Raw genomic sequence first — 24,641 nt, 5'->3', positions numbered from 1 at the left:
AACACAGGAGAGTAAATGTAACTTCAGATGAATGTTGCAAAAAATTATTGAAATGTGTAGTTATATTTTGTTGAGTTCAAAGAAAATGTTCAAAAGTCAAATTGTACGTATGTATGTGTTTATTTGTATCCATTTTTATTTGAAAGAAGTATACTCACATATATATGTACACAAAAATAGAATCATTTATAATCTCATATTTTGTGTAAAAGGAAACTTGAAAGTTGGAAAGGATAAAAAAAATACTAGTTCCGTAATATAAAGAAAATTAAAATTGTCAGAGATGTACAAAAGGACAAAAAGTGCCAGAAATGGTAATTATGTGAGTAAATCTAAAAGACAATTCTCTTTGTTTTCTTTAAAAAAGCTAACCATTTAGGTCAAAAGCAAATACATTTTAAATTGAAGTTTTATAATGCATTTAAAACAACCATATACAGCAACAATAATACAAATGATGGTGTGGGGACAGATACGTGGAATTACACTGTCATAAGGTTCTGACATTTGTGAAGTGTGGTGTATGAATGGGAAGCAGAATGTAACATGTGTGAGATGTGAAGCTGAAGTCCAGCTCTGGGATGTTGGTAGTGGAGGTAAAAACTGGGGGAGTGTGAAAGGAGGGCATACAGGGATCGCTCTTAAATACACAATTTTACAAGTACATAACATTGATGAATCCCAGCAATAATTTAAGGATACATATTATTAATTCTAGAACACTACATCCAACAATTGCAGAATACACATTCTTCTCAAGTACACTGAGAACAATCGTTCAGATAAACTGTATGCTGGGCTATAAAATAAGTTTCAATAACTTTCAGAAGTTTGAAATCTTACAGTGTATATTCTTGAACAACAATGGAGTTAAATTAAAAGGCCATGACAAAAAGTCATTTAGAAAACTCCCAAATACTTGGACTCTAAACAAGACAATTCTAAATAAATAACCCAATGATAAAAAACTCACAGAAAGAAAAATTTTAAATATTTCCAAAAGAATCCTAATTAAAACACATCAAAATTTATGGGACATCACTAAAGCAGTCTTTAGAAGTAATTTTCTAGCTTTAAACGCCAATAATTTTAAAGGATAACAATTTAAATCAATTATCTTATTTTCTACTTAATGATATAGAAAAATAAGAAAATTAAGTAAGCAGAAAAAAGGAAATAATAAAGAAAAGCAGTAATCAATGAAATAGAAAACAAATATGACAAAGTTAACAAAGCCAAAATTTGGTTTTCTGAAAAGATCAATACATTTGAATCTTACAAACACATTTTCTGTTAGGAGGGAAAAATAGTATAACACCTTGGGAAAAATTTGGTATTATACTTTCTTATTTTTATATATATATAGAGAGAGCACACACGAGTTGGGGTGAGGGCAGAGGGAGAGAGAGAGAATCTTATGCAGATTCTATGTTCAGCACAGAGCCCTACACAGGGCTTGATCCCATGACCCTGGGATCATTCCTGAGCCGAAATCAAAACTCAGACACTCGATGAACTGAGCCACCCAGGCACCCTTGGCATTATACTTTCATTTACAATGTGCACACGCTCTACAAATTTTGATTCTACTCCTAGTAACAAATCAAAGAGAAACTCTTGTAAATCTGCAGTAGCAATGTTAACAACTGCCCTGTTTATCATAGAACAAACCCGGAAATAGCTCCAAAGCCCTGGAGTAGAAGAATAGATATATGAGTTGTGACATATCCATGCACTAGAATATTATAAAGAATTAAATCAATCACAACTATACAGAACACTAAATTTAATCAAAATTTTCTTGAGTGCCCATTAGGTGCCGGGCACTGATCTCAGCACTTGGGGTACATCAGTTAATAAAACTGATGGGATCTCTACCCCTCAAGCAACTTACATTCTTGAGGCAGAGAAAGATAAGTAATGCACATAATAAATAGGCAAATTATATATAAAGTACACTAAAAAGTGATGAATGATTATAAATGAACAAGTGAAGCATCGGTAAGTAGGCTCTGAAATACCTGAGTTGGAGAAACTGGGGGTTAAGATACATGGGGGGAACATAGGAAGATGGCTTTTCTCAGTGTGATGCTAAATGAATATAATATTGATGAGCCTTAGCAATAATAAATGACAAAAGTACATCTAGATGCTGTGCCTCAATTCTGCCCTGCTGCAGTGGAAACTACGAAAATCGAAAATCGAAAATCGGCAGTTGCTCTTTCCTCCTGATGTGAGGGATTCAGAGGCCTTGTTTTGAGAGGTAAGGGGCACAAAATCAAAGCCATTTTGATTAATGAGTCACCACTTGAATATAAAGGGGCTATCCACTGGAAAAGCCATTATTATTATGGGTACCCCTAAGAAGGGGGAAAATGCTATCAGTGAATTATCTGTAAATTGCATCCTAATTTCAGAACATTTAGTCATTGTCATATTGGATTAAACTTCCAATGACCTGAAAAAAAAAAGTAAATGTGAACGTTTTCAACTGGCTACAAGATATATACCTTTCACCTATATGTCTTTTGCCAGGTAAATAGCTGACAGCTATACATTTGAAATTATATCCTCAAAATATTTGTAATATGTGATCCATCTTTCTTCCAAGTACATGAAATAATTTTCCATATATTTATATATATAGAGATATATTTCTATAGATATATTTCTATATATATTTCCTATATCATCTGAAGAACATTTTTGAGATAATTTTATTCTAGATTTCAGTGACAATCTTGCATTCCATTACTCAAAAAGCAAACACTGAGATATGTATTTAATAATGTATGTCAGTTAGCTTTAAAGAAAAGTTCATTCTAAAAATGTGCTGCTATGTAACTATAATTTCAAATATTGCACAAATTAATAAAAATACTTTATGGTTTATTAATTTTCTGAGTTTTATAAACAAAGTTTTTCTTCAGAAAAAGCATATTCATTTTCTAGGTTTTATTAAGTGGTTTCAATATATTTCTATGGGCTAAAACCAAGATTTTCAAACATAGACTGGAGGTCACACACAGGGATTTCTTAAATGAACTCACATGAAAAATCATTTCTATATATGTTTTAAAAAAATTCTCCTTAAATGCCTCCCTAATGTTCTAGGATGACTAAACAGAAATGGTAATATGCATGTTTGACCTATTAACCAACCAATTGCAGCTACTGAGAGAGCTAATTTGGATATTTCAACCTTTAAAATTTAAGGTAAATAAGTCCCAAGTAAGTTTTAATAATTTGACATTTTAATATTTTATTTTAATATATTCAATGAATTTCATATGTTTTGACAGAATCATAATTTCTACAAATGATTTCTACAAATGGATTCTCCCAAATTTCAAGCTACATACATAATCATCTAGACCAAAGATGTTAGCACATATAATTATTGGATTCTAATTTATATTTCAACTTACTACAAATTTAAATATAGCATGTTTTATATAGCATGGTAAAGAAATAAGCATATGCATAACATACATCTGGATGTTTTAATTTTACATTAAGCCATTTACTTCTTGTTCAATGTCCCTAAGACATTCTTTATTTCATATCTGGTTAGTTTGTACTTCCTAATTTCTTCTAATGTTCATTACTGCCTACAGAGGAGTTTCAAATTATATATGTTCCAAGTATTAGAGCAGAAATGTGAGTTAAAAAGTAAATAATTGAGGCATGGATAACATGAGACTCTCCTACTCCAAAAGTGAAGTTAATTGGAAACATTATTTTTTGGAGGTTAAGTATTTGGATAGACACTTGCAAGACTACTTTGCAATAGTCATATTCATACAGGGTAAGTTGGCTAGTATTCATTTTATAGAATATGCTTGCAGAACAACTTGCCAGGATAAGCTATCCTGTAAGAATATGTTCCAGATAGAAATTCGGTGATAGAGACTCATTATTCATTGTTCTAACCTTATTTCCTCACTGCAGATAGAGTTTTGAAATGTATTCCTATGTATATGTGACACAGTATTTTCTACTGGATGTTTAACTAGATACCAAGGTGTAGAGTTCCAGAAATTTGAATGTATGTTTCAAACATCTGGAGCTATACATATGGGCAATATACAGCTGTGTTTATTTCAATGATTACACATTTACATGCATACAATACATTTATTTAAATGTATAATCTCTTATATATGTGAGAATAGTCAAACAAATGCATTTGCTGTACTTATTTGAATATGCAATTGAAAAAGAATTCAAATAAATAATTCACCACTTTTATTTGAATCTTACAGTATTTATTTATGTAACATACTTATTAATATACAATCATAGCTCTTTCTTTTTAATCTAAAACTAAATATTTTTAAAGGATTAAAGAAACATAATGGTGATCATGAGTCATAGAAATCAAGAAATTTTGTAGAGAAGTATTCATAGTGAGGTTTCAGAAGAATTTGAAAATTCAGCAGGACACAAGAATAAAATCATTTGCAATTGGAATGTTTCTTTCATTCCAACAATTTTATCATAGTGGACATTTTAATTGAATTTCAAAGTACTTGTCCAGAAGTATTGTTTTGTTTTGTTTTGTTTTGTTTTGTTTTTCCTTTATTATTATTACTGTATTGACAAGATAAACACTTCTGGGTATTGGTTTAATACAGAAGGAAAAAGGGTTACACTATTTTAAAGCCACACACATACAAATCTGGTTAAGAGTATTAAGATAATCTCATTTAACTCTACCTTTATTTCGGGGAGAGGAACTGGAGACCAGCAAATGATTTAGGAGAAAAGAAAAGAAAATTACATTTTGGATTCAATTCCTGGCTCTGATATCCTAGGAGATTTCAGAGACCTTCTAGTTAGTCTATTTATACTTGTCTCAGTCCTTCTGTTTTCTGTACGCTATTTACTTTCTCAAGGTTTTTTTTTTTTTTTTTTTTTTTTTTAGCTATGATAGGCTGGCTGGCCTAGAGGAAAATGACTTACACTAAAGCAAGAGAAAACTTAAATTGAAAATCGCACAGGTTTTTGAAAGAATTTTAAATTCAACGTACCACAATATAAAAAGTAATGACTGCAGGCACTTCATTTGTTGAATGAATCAACAAATGTAACCTATCTGAGCCTTTTTCATTGTTCACAGGCCTTGGATAATAACATTGGGTGTTGAGAGAATTACAGGATTAAAAGGTATAAATCATTCTATTGTCGAGTGCTTTCCAAATAATAACTTTGTATTTCATTCCCATTTGGTAGACGTGAAAACTGAGTACCTGGACATACCTCCAAAGCTTTGTTGTTGGTCATGTTTCAGGAATCACCTTTCCTAAATTGATTCATCTCCTGTGAAAAGCTTGAATCTGCAAACAATGTTGTTTTCAGAGACAGTTCATGCTTCCCCCATGGGATGCTCCCCGGAGATTGGGGATGGGAGTGTGTGTGCGTGTTTAGCTGGGAAGGGTTCAGTAATGGAAAGAACATAATTTTGTCTTTCATAGTTATAAAACAAGTCATAGTCCTTATTTTTAATTTCTATGGTCATTTTGTGAGTCAGGTATTAGAGTTTGGGACTCGCGTCAAAAGGAAGGAAAGGCCGCGGGGCCGACGCCTCGGCGACCAGGACCCGCGCAGAGGAGGGAGAGAGATTGACCAATCGGAGCGCAGGCTGGGGACGGGTCCTGTTCCTCTCCGCCAAGCCCCGCCTCTTTCCGTACAGCCCCTTGGGAGTAGGGGGTGTGCAGCCTACTCGTCCCGCCCCTGCCTCTGAGTGACAGGACCGTGGACAGCAACATTTCCAGCAGGACACGAAGTTTGTCGGCCCTTGCCTTGGCTGAGCTAAGGTGTGTGTGTCCGGCGAGGGCGAGGGGGCTGGGGCGGCCCTGCCAGGGAGGCTTGGGGTCCGGGACTGAAAGCGAGCGCACGTCCTTAGCGAGTCCCCAGAGCGTTTAGGAGGTGGTCGTTCCTCCCTGAGAGCGGCGCTTGGGCTGGCTGGGCGTAGGGAGGCTCTGGAAGACCGGGAACCCGAAGCTAGGGAAACCCAGTAGGTACGGTAATCACTTAAGGACCCCTTCCGGCGTGCAGGGCGCTCGCGGTGGGGGTGGGGACGGCGAGCACGGAGTTGGGGCGGTGGGTGGGCGTGGCCGCCTCTGTTGCTAAGGAACGAGCGGTTCCCGCCCTGCCAGCGTGTCTGGCGCCGGCGCAGGGCCCTGGAAATTTTAGCTCCACCCACCTCCCGAGGCCTCTTTCTCGGTTGGGGATTGGCTCTCTTGTGCTGTCAGTTAATTCGTGTCCTGTTATTTTACAGTCCAGCACTCGGGGTCTCGTAGTTCTTGTTTTGGCTTTTCTCTGGTATTACTCCACTCCGTACTTTTACTAGCCTTCCCCTTCTTAATAAATATCTGCAGACCAAAACATTTGCAGAGAAGAGCTTCAGGCAGCGTTGAGGTGGCTTTATTTGCACGGGGTTGTGGGAGGGACTAGGGTGGGATGGGAGGAAAGGATCTTTGCTTGGTGCTTGGTGAATCCCTGGACCCACAGGGTGTTGGTATCCATGTGGATGGCTAGGAAAAGGGGGATAGGATATCTAATTTCTTCTACCTGGAATTATTTTTCTCTCTGCTGTAACGTTTGAGCACAATGAGCGGCTCAAGAAGTTGAGGCAGTTCATTTTTGGACAAGCTCCAATACATGATTTCCCTTTCCAGTTCCTACTGTGGAAAGTGGGTGATGGATGCTAATTGGATCAAGCCCCTCGGCTTGATTGGCCCACATTTAATGATTAACTGTAAGATGGTAACCACAGATAACCACTTCAGATCTCTTTGCTCCTATCATTTGGCCCCAAATGATTGAGCAGAACAAACATTCCAGAGAGAAAACACATAAGGAGCTGAAGTCTACTTTTACTTCCTTCTGCTAGGTTTACTGTATAAATCTACAAGAAGGAAGCTTGTACTTCTTAGAACACTGAGGAGAACCTTGGCCTGTAAGTCAGAAAACTGTCAGGGTTAGGGAATGTTTGTCCTTGGCCAATAACCTTCATAACTGTTTCCTCATCTATACTTTGCTCTTTGTTCCTAAAACTTAAGGAGGAATAATTGATTATGCAAGTATTATTAATAATTTACACAGATGTGAAGTGTTACTGATTGCACTTTATCTTTTTGTCTATATGATCTGAATTTGTAAACACATAGAAGTATGATCATTTAGCTTAAAGTAGTTTCAAACCTCCCTTGGGACTTCTCTTATCATCGGGTTATTTAGAAATGAAGCAGCTCATTTATTTGTTGATTCTGTGAATACTTCTCGTTAAGTGGCACCTTAAATATCTTGCATGACACTTTTTCTCCCCCTTGACATCACTTGGTTTTTCAAAGTATATACATAGCCTGAAAGGATTCGGAAAGATTACCTTCTAATCTAAGGATGAATGACCTTGATATCATGTACTGCTTTGAGAAGTTAAAGAAAGCTATTGAGTCTCCCCTTAGAGAAAGACACTGTTTGAAGTGTAATTGGACCCTGGATTAAGACCCTGTTTTGGGTCAACTTCTTGAGGGATAAGGAAATTATTCCCCCCCTTGCTTCATACCAAAGAGTGACTGAGAACATAGCTGGGAACAGAATTCGGTCTTTGTTCTTTCTTCCACATTGCATTTTACCATAGCTTAATTTTAGTTCAGCATCTTAAGCCAATCTTTTTTTTTTTTTAACCATTTAATAAACAGGAACTACCAGTGCTCAATAAATTGTTGCTGTCTTTCAAAACCATGTAAACTGTAATTTTTTTCAAATGCCCTTTGGTTATTCTCTTAAAGGATATTCTTATATTTAAGCAAGTGAAAAAAGAAATCATTGTCAAATATTTTGCGAAAATGTTAAATTGTATTTTTGAGATAAACATTAAAAACATAAACTTTCTCTTCTATCACAGTCCATTTTGGACAAAGAAAAGCTGATTATGTTTATGTCACTTGAATACCATTACCTGATTCCTAGAACTCTTTTCTTCAATTTGAATCATTTTTCATACTATTTTAATTTCCCATGGCTAAAAAGTATTGTGATTGGTTCCACTATGGTTTTTTTCGTGATTTCTGTATGAAAATAAAGGCTATAAATAGCCTGAATTTCCCTAAAGTGGGCATATGTGGTAGACATTATCATCAGAAAGGGAAAACACTGAAAAGAGAAAATATGTATTGCTTTTTTAATAAACGTAAGAGTATATAGGAGCACATGTCATTTGCCTTATTTATAATTTTATTTTATCTATTTAGTATTTGACTATCCCTTTCTCAACTGCATTTCTGGTAGAGAAACTGATATAAAGATAAATGGATTAGAGAAAGCATTCTACTGGAATTACAGTTTTTAGGGTCTCAATAAATAATCACTTTATTTTTCCTCACTCTCTTGGGTGTGTAAACAGACAGAGGGAGTTTGCAATATCACCTTCCTTACTAAAGAGCTGATTTGGCGTAGTGCTTTGGATGGGAGACCCAAAATGAGTACTAGTACTTTCTGCCTCCTCCTACCTCCTACCTCCTACCTCCTACCTCCTACCTCGTCTTTTCTTACATCTTTTCTTCAGTGAGAGATCATTTCAGTTTGCAGAAAAGGTACATTTACCCAGAATTAGCAATGAAATAAAAGAAGGAAAAACTCTAGTATTGACAGGTTTCTAATAGCTAATATCTACCCATCGGAGTAATATGGACCAGTGGATTTCAGCCGCCAGTCACCAATCAGATAACTCTCACGTTGGGAAGCTGTGGATAGGAGTAGGATCTGAGGCCAGGACTGTTAACCTAGAGCTCTGATTTTCCACCCTAGATGATCCCTTTGGGTCTTTTGAAATAAGTGGAGGTGTTTTTAAATTATTACTGTGTCTTTAAAAGCTTATGGCTTTTGGGACCCTGAAGTTTAGGAATGGTAAGTATTGTGTAACATAGAGGTCCAGCTCAATGAAGAATTTTCTTCCCACACTCCAAGGCCAAAAACATGTCCTTTGAGAACTGCTGTTCCAGTGGAAGTTCCTCTACATGGAGGCATGACGCTAGACGAGATTTCACCCTAGTCTTTGTTCCTCTGTGTTCATGTTTTTGTCGTCAATAGATTAAGCTCTAAGTGTGAAGGTCTTACTAAAAATACTGCTTAGAAAATAGCTATTTTTTGGTATTTTCCAAGAATGACTAAAACAATGCTAATAGAAAATACTAATGCATATTTTATAATATTTGATATCCTCAAAACATTTCTAACTGAACAGAGAAGGATCTAGAGTCTAAGAGCTAAATCTTTTCACACCTGGTACATACATTTAATCCTTTCTTGTATGACAGAGATGTTCAGTATCTTTTTTTAATGTTTATTTATTTATTTTGAGAGAGAGACAGAGTATGAGCATAGAGGAGGGGCAGAGAGAGAGGGAGAAAGAGAATACCAATAGGGTCCAGACACTGTCAGCACAACATGGGGCTTGATCTCACAAACCTTGAGATCGTGACCTGAGCCTAGACCAGGAGTCAGAGGCTTAGTGGACTGAGTGGGCCACCCAGGTGCCCCAGAAATGTTGACTACCTTTGTGATGATAGAGTGCAATAGGTATATATTTTCTTGAAAAAGAAAAGATGATTTCTTAGCTTCTTAACTTGGAAATGCTAAAAAACGTTAGAAAGATAAATACTGTGTACTCAGAGGTTTAACAAATTCTGTTTTGTTGAACCTGCCGTAAATGAGAGGATCTTATGTATTTTCAAGCCACTGAACATGGAGAATGACAGCAGGAATAAACAGAAACTTAGTTCTTCTATAATAGTGTTATGCAGTGACATAGTTGTAAAAATAACAGACCAATTGGACTGAAGACCTTAAAATTTTGTCAAAGACAAAAGGAAGAAAACCCTTTTTAACATATTTTAGAAATTAAAAATATTCAGATATTGCTGGTTGTAGACTGATAAATTATATGGATACCTGTGACAAAATCCTAATTGTGGATTACAGTTTATAACCTACACTAGACAGAAGGCACACTGGACTGAAAGTTTTAGACTAGGCTCCAGCAGTAGATAAATTATTTGGGGGTGAGGGGGTGGTAATGTTCCAGGCATCAAGTTCCTTATATGTGAATATCTAGAATTGAAGATTTGTGGTGTTCTTCCATTTTTATGAAGAATGTGCTTGAGCATTATAATACATTCTCATTATTCACAGTGGTTCAATATAGCATGAATATCTCTGGGCAGGGGCATATCAGGTTTTTTTTTTTTTTTTTTTTTTAAGAACCAGTTTATGGGGCACCCAGTTGACTCAGTCGGTTAAGCCTCCCACTCTTGATTTTGGCTCAGGTCGTGATCTCACAGTTTCATGAGTTTGAACCCTGTGTCAAGCTCTGTGCTGACAGCATGGAGCTTGCTTGGGATTCTCCCTCTTTATTTGCCTCTCCCCTGCTTGTGCTCTCTCTGTTCTCTCAAAATAAATACATAAACTTAAAACAATTAAAAAAGAATTAAAAAAAAGAACCAGTTTCTGATTCCATATTGTCATTTTCTAGGGGTCTGTTATCTGCCTTTTCTCCTCTCCTCAATATTCCACCCTCACACCTCCCATACATACATACATTTGGAAAAGAGGACTGTGTAGAAGTGATCTCTATAGTCTCTTTCTTTTTTAATTTTTTTTAGATGTTTATTTATTTTTGAAAGACAGAGAGAGACAGAGTGTGAGCAGGGGAGGGGCAGAGAGAGAGAGAGAGAAAGACACAGAATCTGTAGAGGCTCCAGGCTCTGAGCTGTCAGCACAGAGCCCGATGCGGGACTCGAACTCACAAGCCGTGAGATCATGACCTGAGCTGAAGTCGGACGCTTAACCAAGTGAGCCACCCAGGCGCCTGTCTATAGTCTCTTGCAAAGCCAAAATATGCTGTATAACAGCATTCGAAATGAATAAAGTGGAACAAAAAATCCCACAAACCCAAGGAAAAGGTAATCAGCAGAAGACTCAGGGGCATACCTGTGAAAACCAAAGAAGAATTTTAAGCTAAAGAACATTTGAGGAAGTTCTTTGACATGTAACATGTGCAAGAATTCATGGTCTCTATGGGTAGGAGAACTCCGTATATGAAGAGCAGACAATGATTAGGTGACAGTAGGAAGACTGTAAGGTAAAACAAAAAGATAAGGAAAAACTAAAAATGAGAACTGTATTAGTTTTATATTCCAGCTTTAACAAACTACCACAAATTTAGTGACTTTAAAAACCTCAAATTCATTATCTTAATCTGCAGTTCAGAAGTCTGAAATAGGTCTCACTGGGATGAAATCAAGGTTTTGGCAAGGCTGTGTTCCTTTCTGGAGGCTCTGGGAGGGAATCTGTTGCCTTGCCTCTCCCAGCTTCTAGTGGCTGCTCACATTCCTTGGATTATGACTCCCTTCATCTTCAGAGCCAGCAACATTACATCCCTGTATTTTTCTGTAGTCAAATCCCATCCAGACCACAGCTAAGAAAAGTGAACTGCTTTTAAAGACCCACCTGGATAATCCACGATAATCTCTCCCTTTTGAGGTTCTTCATTTAATCACATCCATACAGTCCCTTTTGCCATGTAATCCTCACAGGTAATATTCACATAATCACAGGTTAGGGAATCAGGACCTGGGCATCTTTGAGGGACGCATTATTCTGCCTACCACAATGACATATTAAAAAATCTATATCTGAGGCAGTAAAGAACAGAATTGATATTACTGCAGAAAATTTAATCAGTATGAAAAATAGACTTGAAAGTCCTCCTAACGTAAATATTGAATTCTTGAAAAGAAAGTTGATATGTGGAAGAAAAAGAATGAGGTCCACTCTATGAAACTTTAGGGTTTTTGAAGAAGAGATTATAATATTGACAATTGTTCCTAATGAAGAGAAGACAGTATTTGAAAAAAAAAAAAGTGATAAGCAAAGAGGTAACAGGAATCAAAACTTTTTTGAGCTGAAAAAGTCATGAGTGCAGAAAGGAGTTACATAAGATGTGACAACTCAAAGAGACACAATATCAAAAATTTTTTAAATTAGTATAATGATACAGAAAAAATGCTTCATATATCTAGAAAGAGAAAAATAGCATATTACCGTCAGGAAACAAAAGTTAGGCTGGTCTCAGACTCCTTTCCTATAGCATTAAATAGCAGAAGACAACAGAGCAACATTCTTAAGAGGGTTTTCTGTTTTCTTTAAAAAAAAATTTTTTTTTTAATGTTTATTTATTTTTGAGACAGAGAGAGACAGAGCATGAACAGGGGAGGGTCAGAGAGAGAGGGAGACACAGAATCTCAAGCAGGCTCCAGGCTCTGAGCTGTCAGCACAGAGCCCGACGCGGGGCTCGAACCCACAGACCGTGAGGTCATGACCTGAGCCGAAGTTGGATGCTCAACCGACTGAGCCACCCAGGCGCCCCTGTTTTCTTTTTTTTAATATCCATGCAGTTTGTATTTCTTGTGTAATGGCACAGAAAACCACTCCTAAGGTTATTAGGGACCTTAAACTCCACCCTGTTTGCTTTTTTGTGGGGGGAGAAAACCTAAGACCTACAACAATTTATTAGAAGGTGATATAAATGTAAAAGCCATGGCATATTAAAAAAAAAAAGCTGATAGTATATCCTAGAGTTCTAGAATATTGATGTGGCTCTAAATAATTATGTCAAATCTAGTTAAAAATTGACTATGAATGTAAAAAATTGCTTGCATGAAAAGACCTATAACATAAAAATTAATTCAGCAACAACAATCTAGATGTAAATAAAATTTTGTGATTTTACGATTTATATATGCCAGAGATGAAACCTGGTAATTTAAGAGGATGGATAGACTCTAAAATATACCTAAAGCATTCTTCAGCAAACTAGGATCCATGGGTTTCCCAAATCTGGCTCAGTGCTTGTTTTTCTATGACCCGTGAACCAAGAATAGTTTTTACATTTTTAAATGGTTGGGGGGAAAACAAAACAAAGCAATAATGTTTTGTAATGTAAACACGAAATTCAAATTTTGTTAATAAATAAAGTTTTACCGGAACACACCTACACGTCTGTTTACATATTGTATGTGGCACTAAAACGGCAGTGTGGAGTAATTGCAACAGATAGACAGATGTGTGGCTGTGCTGCTTTGCACTGCTCAGAGCACTAGGAATTGCTATGACAGATATAGTTTGATTTTGCTTCTCAACTTTCAAAGCCTAAAAATTTACAATTTGGCCCTTTATAGGAAAATTTGGCAACTCCTGACGTAAACCGTAAACTTAAAAAATTGGAATTTTCATTTTATTTCAAGGCACCCAGATTTACTCAGCAATTGCCCTTCAATGTTCTGCTTACCCCAGCATTTCTTTGGTCTTCTATGGACTGGCGTTAAAAACAAGTCTATTATTTTTTACATTTAATCATCCAAAATTTCTCTTTTTCACCTCTGTGCCTTAAATGAAACATATTCGCGTAAAGATTTTAGAATTTCATTTCCAAAGACATTCAGTTAAATATTGCAGTACTGTTAGAAATAGTAGCATTTTATTATTGTATGCCAAAAATCTATGTGTTTATAGAGATAAGCATGTACTGTATTTAACAAGTGAGGTATGTATCAATCAGTTAATCAGCAAAGATTTGTTTGGCAGGTACAGATGAATTAGATAGAGGAAGTGGCTTTGAAACAAGGTTTGGAAGGATGCCTGTGAATTTAACGTAGATAAGGCTGGGGCTAAGGTAACAAGGCAAAGAGAACAATATTTGTAAAGCTACTAAGCTGTCAATAGGAACACATAGTTGGGAAATGAAAGAAATTCAGTGGCTGGAACACAATTTGGAGAAAAGTAGCTGGAGTTGAGGCAATAAAAACTGTGGTCCAGGCCGAGAAGGCTGTCATGTGCCACACAAAGCAATTTTTATCTTATAGGCAGTGAGGATCCATTTTAGATTTTTGTGCTGTAGAGCCAACATGATCAGATCAGTATTTTACAATGATAGTTCTTAAACTTTTCAAATACAGCACTCCCTAAATTTTTTTAATGCTATGAATATACGGTCATGGAACAAAAGTTGCATTGGGCTATACCCACATATGTCCTATCTATAACAGAATTTTCCTTGAGGAAGGATACATAGGCAATCCACTAATTATCCTAGGAACTTATGTGGTCTGGAAACTTTTGTGAGCAGGTTGCTAAATAAACTGAAATAATTTTAAATTTTCAAAAGATTAAGAAGTTGCCTATAATGGAAAAAAAAATGATCTGTCTGGCTTCTCCTGTCTACACAGAACTACTTTAAGACCAAATATAATGTATTATGTCAGCACACTGCACCAGTGTTATATATGGCTTATAAAAACTTTATTAAAACTTGAGATGATAGATGTTTAGTTATGGATCCCTTGAACATATTGGGATTTTCTTTTCTTAGATATTTAAAACGCAATGTTTAATGCTTAGCATTTCTTCTAATAAAATAAGCATATTTGTTTTGAATGCCTCTAAAGAATTTCATTAAAACCATATCTCACTTTAAACATTGATTTTGATATGTAATAAAAAATAGTTTTCTAGGTAATATTGTCCCACATTTATATAGATCCTTATATTTAACACATTATTTTCATAAAAGCAATCTCATTTCATCCTTACAGTAATCTCTGTGATACATAGAACAGTTCTTTTCTCCATTTTATAGATTTGAAATCTATATCTCAGATGGATGATCTGGATATACTCTTCCTTATAGAGGAAAGTGAGTGTACTCTGTGATCGGATAGATTGCATTCAAATCTGTGCCCTTTTCTTTGTTAACTGTGTATGCTTGGAAAACTCACTTAATCATTAGGAAACTCAGTTTTCTCATTGGGGGTTAATTGTACTTGTCCCACATAAATGTTACGAGAATTTCTGATAATACATGTGACGTGCAAAGCACAGTAAATGGAAACTGCTGATATCATTATTGTTGCTAATATTTGTCATCATCATTAATAGTGTCCAATACCCATTATTCAAATTTTCAAAATCCAAAAGTTCTGCAAAATAAATTTTTTTCCAAGTTTTCATAAATTGAATTGAGGCAAAACCATACTTAAAATGACATGGGACTATTTATGTCATCTTTATTTTTCCAGTCAGTGTTAATATTGATAAGATTTTACCATGAAATATTAATGTGCTGCCCCTACTTTCCTCCAGGAGTGTTATGTAATTATGGCAAATGGGATATATTACTTTTCTATAATCTGAAAACCTCCAAGGCACAACTGGCCCAAACATTTTATTGTATTTTTTATTTTATTTTATTTTATTTTATTTTATTTTATTTTATTTTATTTTATTTTATTTTATTTTATTTTATTTTAATTTTACTTTTTATTTTTTGGCCCAAACATTTTAGATAAGAACTATATATATTATTATAGTTTTTCATTTTAGCAACAACTTTATTGAGATATAATTCAGAACCATTAAATTTATTTCTTAAGTGTACAAGTCAGTAGTTTTTTGGATATTCACAGAGTTGTGCAACCATCACCACTATCTAATTTTAAAATGTTTAAATAACCTCAAAAAGAAACCCTGTACCTGTTATCAGTCATGCCCCATCTCTTTTGCTCTCACTTTCAGCCGCCCTATATAACTGTTAATTTGTCTTCTGTCTCTATAGATTTTCTCATTCTGGAAACTTACTATAAGGAGAACAATAGGAATAATGTATTAATTGGACTTTTGTGACTGGCTTCTTTCACTTAGCATAATGTTTTCAAGGTTCACCGTGGGCTAACCATGGAGTTACCATGGGGTAACACGTAGTAATATTTCATTCTTTTTTATGGTAGAATAATATTCCATTGTATGGTTATACTACGTTTTATTTACCTATTCATCATGGATTGTTTCCACTTTTTGACTATAAGAATATTGCTGCTATGAACATTCGTGTATAAGTTTTTATATGGACATGACGTGTGTTTTCATTTCCCTTGGGTAAATACGTAGGAGTGGGATTGCTGGATCGTATGGTTACTCTAAGATTTTTTGAGGAACTGCCTAACTGTTTTCCAAGACCGTTTTACTTTCCCACCAGCAATATGTGAAGGTCTAGTTCATATCCTCACCAATACTTCTTAATATCTGTCTAGTGAAGTGGTATCTCATTGTAGCTCTTTTGATTTGAATTTCTCTAGTGACTAATGAAATTTAGCATCTTTTCATGTGCTTATTGGCAATTTGTTTCTATTCTGAAGAAATCTCTATTTAAATCCTTTGCCCTTTTTAAAATTGGATTATTTGCATTTTTACTGTTGAGTCGTAAGAGTTCTTCATTAGTCTGGATATAAGACCCATGTCAGATATATGATTTGCAAATATTTTCTCCCATTCTGTTGGTTGTCTTTTCACTTTCTTGATTATGTACTTTGGAACACAAAAGATTTTATTTATTCTGATGAAGTCCGATGTACCTGTTTTTTGTTGTTGTTGCTTGTATGTTTGGTGTTGTATCTAAGAAACTATTGCCCAACCCATGGTCATGAAGTTTTACTCCTCTGTTTTCTTCTATTTTATTTTTTTCTTCTATTATTTCTTATATTATTATTTTTCTTCTATTTTATTATTTCAGTATTTGCATCTAGGTCTGTGATTCATATGAGTTAATTTTGGTGTATAGTATGAAACAGAACTTCAGTTTTATCCTTTTGCAGTACCATTTTTTTTTAAACACTGTGTTTTCAGGGGTGCCTGGGTGGCTCAGTTGGTGAAGTGTCCAACTTTGGCTCAGGTCATGATCTCACAGTTTGTGGGTTGGAGCCCTGCGTCAGGCTTTGTGCTGACAACTCAGAGTCTGGATCCTGATTCAGATTCTGTTTCCCCTCTTTCTCTGTCCCTCCCCCGCTCATGCTCTGTCTCTCTGTCTCTCTGTCTCAAAAATAACATTAACATTTTTTTAAATAAAAATAAAAAATAATGTGCTTTCATATTTTCATGTTGACCTGGATTATTATCACTATTTAAAACAGCCTAAACATTGAAAGCTATTTTTAATGATATGATTAGAATTAGTGAAACTTGTGTTCTCAAATACTTGGGGTTAAATTTTGAGTTGGTTTTATTATTATGAGAGAGTGGTTTGGAACCATTTAAACTTGATACTCTTATATATATAAGAGCAATTGTGACATAAAACTAGAGATGAGTTCAGTGCCTGGCACATAACAGATATTCAGTAAATATCTGTTGAACAAAAATGAATAAATCATGTTATTTGTTTTCTTTGTTGCTTTTTAATGGGCATTTAGTTTAGAAAGTAACATCTAATATTTATGGTTTTATTAAATTATTTTTATATTTTTTAAAAATTATTTTTATAGGTCAACTCTGTACAAACTGCAATAACAGAGAACAAATTAAAATTGGTCTCTTTGCACACATATTCACCTCTAAAATATAGTGAACACATCTCTCACTACTTTTCAGATAATCATCATACAATGAATGAACCATTCTTAAAGTGTGGTCTGTAGAAATAATGTTACTATTTATTACAGTGGAAAGGGGGTCTTTAAATATATTTGAGACACACTGGGTCAAGTAAGTTTAAAAAGATTTTCCTATTACACAACTTCTCAGGACCTTTTTTTTTTTTTTTTTTTTTTTTTTGAAAGTATGCCTTGTGAAAAAGAGGCATAGTATGGAACATTTTTCTGAGTATATTTGACCAGAGAAGCTTAATTCAATTGAATCTATAACAGACTTAGCAAACCAAGAAACACTTCTTGGAAAATGCTACCACAGTGTTTTTATTTTGTGGGCATTAGGGCACTGGAGATCATCTGTTTAATATTTCCATATACTCTACTTTGAATTCCAGTAAGAAAAAGCAACCAAGAACATTGTTATTGGTATCTGGAATTGAATTTGCCAGGAATGCAAGCACGGCTTCTTCAGTAAAGATCTTGCCTTTGGAAACATCTTACCCCTTGGCAGCTCTCCAGAGTTCAGACTTAGCAGCATCAAGGACACAACACAAGGTGTGTTTATTTGATCTAACATTTGGCAAAAGGTGTTTTGACTTGTGGTTTGTTTTCTTTCACTTGTTTTCCTTGTTTTGGTTTGTTTGCTTCTGGCAATGAACTTGAGTTTGGAAGGTAGTCTTTCTTATGGAAGGCAGTATTACAATAGGGGAATGTTTTTACTTATATTTATTTTGTGGTATTTGGGCAAATCCAAGTAAATAAAGCAAGATCCATAGAACTATAAATCTGTATCTGAAATATTTTTTGAATCATTTGTTATCATTAATTATGTATTAGGATTTGTTTCTACATTAAATATTTGATATCTCTTGATGTTTGGTACTCTGTGATACTTTGGTACGTTACTATATTTTGGTAATCATGTAGGGATCATAATCAGTGTCCCTGCATAGTAAGTAATGAACAGATTAAGATCATCATAAAATGTCGTTCAATGTCAATTTTAATCTTTCTTGATTAATTGGTATATCCTCTTTTTGCCTGTTTTGTGGGAAGAGGAAATATGTTATAGAATCAAAGAATGTGGGCCCCCGTTATATCTCCGACCTTATCTTCTGCTGTCCTCCTCCACCTCATCCTCTGCTCAGAACTTTTCAATGACTCTCTATTTCACTCAAGATAAAAGCTAAAGCTCTTAAACTGGCCTATATGTCTCTACAAGAGATGGTTCCTTGTTACTGCTCTAATCTCATCTCTAATGACTCACTTGCTCAGCCATACTGGCTCCTTTGTTGTTTTTTGAACATACCAGGCATGTTCCCATCTCAGGGTTTATACTGTTCTCTCTACTGAATTGCTGTTCCCTAGATATCTTCATAGCCAACTTATTCACTTTCCTTTGGGTCTTTATTAAAAGATCGTCTTCTAAATGAGATCTTACCTGGTCACCATCTAAATATCCCTGCTCTATATTTTCTACTTAGTATTTATCACTATCTAATGAACTATATATTTTATACTTATTTGTCTTGCTTATTGTCATTGTCCTTCGCAAGAATATTAGTTCCTATGAGGGCAGGTGTTTTTGTTTTCTCTGGGTTTGCTCTATCTGTAGCAACTAGAGTAGTCCTTGGTCCTCGATGAGTGAAATTAATGAAAGAGCGGTTAGTTCAGCAAACATTTTTTAAGCACTTACCATGAGCGAAGCACTATGCTAATTGGTGACAAAACAGAGATGAAATACACAGTTCCTGCCCTCAGAAGTACTGTTGGAAGGGATATAGATGGTTACAGCAGCCATCTCACTACAGTGTTGTGTTATGGTAAGAGTATAAATACGATACTGTCTGCATTTGGAGAAACAGCATTTGAATCAGACTGTGTTGGGCTCATGGAAGGCTTGCTGGAAAAGGTAACCTTTTGTATCAGCCAGAATAGCCTGGGTTATGCTGTAGGAACAAACAAGCCCAATTCACAGTGTCTTAACTCAACAAATGTTTCTTTCTCACACAGACTACACATCCAAAACGTGTTGGTAGGAAAGCTCATGTACTTCCATGACCCAGATGCAGCAGTGGGAAGAGAGTGGCTAATTATGCAGTGACACATTGGTCATAACAAATTTCAAAAGGGGGACTATGAAGTGCAATATTGTCTCTACCCAGAGGGAAAGGAGATTTGGAAGATATGTGAGTAGAATTAATGACTGCTATACCTTTCTACTGTTTTAAAGGAGTATAAGATGTCCAGGTAAAGAAGTATCTGAAAGCATTTTCAGACAAAGGAAGAGCATGGGCAAAGGCAGTAAGCTGTTATGTAGTGTGACAATTTCAAGGAACTGTATGCAATTCAAAGTGTTGGTATTGGATAAAGACAGGTAAAGAGTTTGGAAGGAGAACAGGGGTTAGAATATACCAAACTATGGAATTAGAACTCCATCCTAAAGGACACCGGGAAACACTGAATGATATAATATACTTTAGGGGATTTTCTTGATTAAACTTAATTTATGAAAGATTATGCTGGAAGCAGTGTGGGAGATAGTTTGAGGGAAGCAAGATCAGAGACAACAAGACCAGTAATGATACTAATGCAGTAATACTGGTGAGATGCTTGATGAAGGCAATGATGGAAGAAATGGTAAAAGAGGGGAACAAAAGGTAAAAAGGCAGGAAAAGTATATACATGGGGATGGACTTCAGGGCACCAGGGGAGCCTTGGTACAACACACTTCTTACACTGAGGCTATAGTAGAGGTGATGACCTGACAGTGTTTTTACCTTAGCACGTGTGTATGGATTTATGTGTATTTGGTGTGTGCATCAATGTGTATGTTGGTGTGTGAGTGAGCTAGAGCAAGCTTGCAAGTGAGTGATTCTTACCTAGTGGTCTGTATTTTCTTTGTGACTTGGGACATAAGCTCATATGCGTAGAATAAAATGAAGGGGGATAGAAGACTTCAGGAGAGCCCTGCAGGTTGTAATGGCTACTGAGTCAGATGGGACATACCATTGACTTGGGGGAGAGAAGTTGCTGGAAGTATTATGCACTTATAACAAATTAGATTATATATTTTACTGTAAAAATTGCTTTGGGAATTTTCCAGTTTCTTTTTCTTTAAATTGTTTAGAGATCAGTAATAATTCAAAAATGTACACTTTAAAAGACATTTATATATGCTGCTTCCATTAAAGGGACTCATGAGATATAATCTAGCTCTAGCCCCCAAATTTTGGTTAACATGATAATACGGACCCAATCACTTCATAACAGAGGGAATAAAAATTTCTAAAACTAATAAGGTAGTTATCCAGTGCTTTTATGGGATCATTCTTTTATGCTAGATTTTCAAATAAAGTACTATAATGTGACAGTGAATTTTAATTTTTGAAAAGAAGTAGAGAAAGTATTAGAATATTTGTGATATTTTTTAAAGAAGTTTTCAGAAGACGTTGTTTGGAATGTACTATAATTTAAAGGATATTCTAAAATCATGTTTCTTGTTTGCCATTGTGTATTAAACCCATGGTTAAAATGTTTGGGATGTTACATTTATTATTGCAAATGAAAGTTTTGAGACCTTGATGGCAGAGCTAGTTTTATCTAATATCAAACTACTGCTCTCAGGAACATACTGAGCTGCTCAATGCATGTTGTGGAGAAAAATGTAAACATTTAGTACAACTCCTGAGGAGAGAATAACAAAGAAGTGATGGAAAAGTTGACCTGAAAAGATTCTTTTCTTAGACTGAAGGGTAATTTAGAACTTTTGACAAAGATTAAAGATAGTTACCAATTTTAAAACTGAGGACTAGTGTTTAAGCTTTTGTTTGTTTGTTTGTTTGTTTGTTTAGAATTCTTCCATTGTAGAAAGTATTTTTGAGTACTCATTATGTGCATATACCGTAAGCATGAAATTGGTACTCTCTTAATCCAGAATTTCCAATATTTTCTGACAAAAAGACAGCATATGTAATTTGGCATCTTAAAAGTTGTCCAAAGATACTTTTGTTGGAGCCACTTAGCTGATAATAGAAGATGGTTAGGAGACCAAGTAATGGCACAAAGTGTACAGTTTCTATGTAATTAAATTAGTACAGGCATAGTATACTCTTAGACCATTCTTGTACTCTGAGAACCTTAACTATAAGGGAGCTCATTGACTTTTTAAATGAATGTGAGGTCATCAAGTTCAGGTTGTTTTTTGTTTATAAAAACCATTTGGACTGTGAGGTACCTCAACAGCAAGTAACTGATTAAACCAGCATGACATAATGATACTAACATTTCATGAACACTTACTATGTGAGAAGCACCATGTTAAGTACTTTATATATTTAGCTCTTTAATTTACTGCTTACAACAGCCATGTGGGATAGGTATTCTTACTGTGTCCACTTTAAAAATCGTAAATGAGTTTAGCTTGGTAAACAACTAAAAAATGATTGAACCAGAGGGAAATGAGTTAAGGTAGAGAAAAGTTAACACTCATATTCCTATAAGAGATAGAGATTGCATAGTAATATTTTAAAACTCAGAGCATTTTTATGTGTTTACAGTAACTAACAATAAAGTGTGGATGATTTAAGCTAATGTAATAGTGTTTTGAAAAATATTTACTCAAAAACATGTGTTGAGTGCCTGCTGTGTACCGCATTCTTCTAATCGTTACAGGTTTTTAGTTATAAAAACAAATATCCCTGCTCTTGTGGTACTATGTTCTAGTGGAGGGAATTCAGAAAATAAACAGTAGGGTAGATTTAATATGAAAAAGTCTTTTTTAATATTTTTAAGTAGTTGATAGATCTAAGGTAAGATAACTTTTCTGTTGCAATACTGATAACCTGATAGTTTGTATCATTTTGTAGTGCCTACGTCAAATCATGGAAAGGATGAAATATTGATTATTTAAAATGATTGTTTATTTTAAATAATTAATTTGAGATTAAATGTTATTGACCATTACTTTGAAGACATATCTTTCCCTCCTCCCTCCTTGCACACTGAGGATGCATCATTCCAAGAAAGCAATTAAATGTCATTTGTCATTTGTAAAAGAACTTTGTTTTGCATAATTGCAGACCTGGGTGGTCCATGGTTAAAATGGAATGAAAGTGAATTAAAAAAAAAAAAAAAAGACTTAAGACATTTTTTCCTATGAAGGACACATTTAAGTGCAGTCTTAGCACCTTAAAATAACTGCAAATGCTCATGATTGAAGATTCAATTTTGCTCTTTTTGTTCAGCTATATCAGTGTGCCTTTATGTGTGTATGAGAAAAAGAGGAAGGCAGAGAATAAATATGAGAAGGAGAATGAATTATGCCAGGGCTCCCTAGGTGCCTTTGTTACAGTAGCTTTTCAGAATCCTTACCACTGTAATTCTAGGAATTGACTAAACATTTACATATATTGTTAAAAGAGAGGATGCCATTTCTCTCAGTCTTGGGTTTCTTCTCCTTTCTCTCCAGCGATCTTAGCGTGGCTATACAGGATATTCCTTTATGTACGTACACGTCTCTAGTAGACCACTCTGAACCGCTCTATTCGGTAGGCCATCTTTCATTAATTCTTTCTTATGAATGCTTTAAGGAGTTAAATAATGGATACGGTTTATGGACTTCATTATTGAAGTAGTAATGATGTGGTACAGTAAAAAATTAAAATGTTCAATCACAAGGTCGTTAACAAAGAATGAAAAATAATTAAGGGCAAAAGAAGAAAAAAAAGGTTTTAAGATAAAATCCAAACTCGTTGAGAGAAGCATTGGAAAGATTTTGCAGAGGATAGAATCTGTATTAAAAGAAGAGTCCAGTTCTGTTAGTAACTAGATTTTTGTGTTGGAAGAGATAACATGAAAGTCTTTGGAACAGGCTGTCAAAAGGTTTTGGAAAAAGTAGAGGTAACAAAAGTAGCAAATGTAGTTTAAAAATGAACAGTAAGGAATGTAATGCATTAAGGAGAGATAATGGCCTCATCAGAAATTGTGATTATAGCCAATAATATGAAAAAGTTTGGGAACATTTTTTTTCTTTATTAATTGATTTAGGCATTTTATTCATAGACTAAGAGTTGTTTATGTTCATGAAATCCTATCTTCTGATCTGAGCTAAACAGGGCAAGTTTGAAGGCAGGGGCTCAGAGCTGTCCGTAGCCTTTTTACTACATTCGTTTTTAAATGCCTTATTTGAAAGAGAATGTCCTAGTTTATGATTTTCATATTTTTTCCCTTTTAGAAAGAGGCAGATGGTATGAAAACTGGACTCCCTTATTTAAAGGGAATGTTGATATTTATAACCAAGCTTATCTCCAGCAAGATTTGTTTTTTGCAGCTGTTCCAGGTTGGAAAAAAATATTATATTAAAGCCCTGGCTTGTTTTTCTTTCCATATTTAGGGGGGGGGGGGGAATCTTCAGAATGTGAAAAAGTGATGTTTGATTTTAAACATGAATGCAATGTAAACTGTGATTTTTTCCTTCTATATGTGAATTTTCTGTTTGTATGCTGTGATGATATTACTCTTTTTGTTTCACTGATCTATTTCCTAGATACATCACACTTGAAAAATAATTTACTCATCATTTTCATATCATCAAAGTATTCTAGGAAGTAGAGTAGATTTTTATTAAGTTAGTCTATGTTATTGAACAAACCATTGTCTAATTTTCTGTTTTGCTATTTTAGTCATTTTCTTTCTGCCCAGGACATCTTTTTCATTGGGAAATTAAGGTGTGTGTTTTTTTTAAATAGTTATGTTATTTGCCAGCAGATATATTTTTTCTTTTATCTTTTCTAGTTTTTGCTTCCATTTTTAAATATAAATGCTGCTGGACATTTCCATGGACGTATTTTAGGAAGTTTTTAAAGCCAATTTAATAATTAATTTTATTTTATACACTAAACTTAATACATGGAGCTATCTCTTTGGGCACATGATAACACTAAATGGATATCTATCCTTGTACACACATAAAATCTTTGCACATGTTTGTTCAGCATATGCACCCACACATATACGGTTTTTCAGAGTCTTTTTGTTGTAAATATATTGATTTATTGTGAATAAATGTGATTGATTTATGTAGAGATAACTTACACAACTTCCTTGTCAAATTAAAGCAAGACCCACTATTTATCTTCTTGAATATGAAATTTT

At 34.8% G+C, this 24,641-nt stretch overlaps 1 protein-coding gene across 3 annotated transcripts in view; it reads left to right on the top strand.

The window, feature by feature from the left end:
- Nucleotides 1–5,711: 5,711 nt before the first annotated feature.
- TRIQK (triple QxxK/R motif containing) overlaps nucleotides 5,712–24,641 on the top strand; it is an 83,192-nt gene continuing 64,262 nt past the window's right edge. For 2 of the 3 annotated variants that reach the window (XM_042923258.1, XM_042923257.1), the window contains exons 1-2: nucleotides 17,953–18,041; nucleotides 19,500–19,675. In XM_042923258.1, the coding sequence (XP_042779192.1) occupies nucleotides 19,625–19,675 (51 nt within the window). In that variant the 5' untranslated portion in view covers nucleotides 17,953–18,041; nucleotides 19,500–19,624. Of the gene's footprint in view, nucleotides 5,820–17,881; nucleotides 18,042–19,499; nucleotides 19,676–24,641 lie in introns of those variants that run through there. The other variant, XM_042923259.1, reaches the window with a different exon arrangement.

This window comes from Panthera leo, chromosome F2 (assembly GCF_018350215.1).
Source record: "Panthera leo isolate Ple1 chromosome F2, P.leo_Ple1_pat1.1, whole genome shotgun sequence".
Classification (NCBI taxonomy): Eukaryota; Metazoa; Chordata; class Mammalia; order Carnivora; family Felidae; genus Panthera; species Panthera leo.
This window is presented reverse-complemented; position numbering and strand designations above follow the sequence as displayed.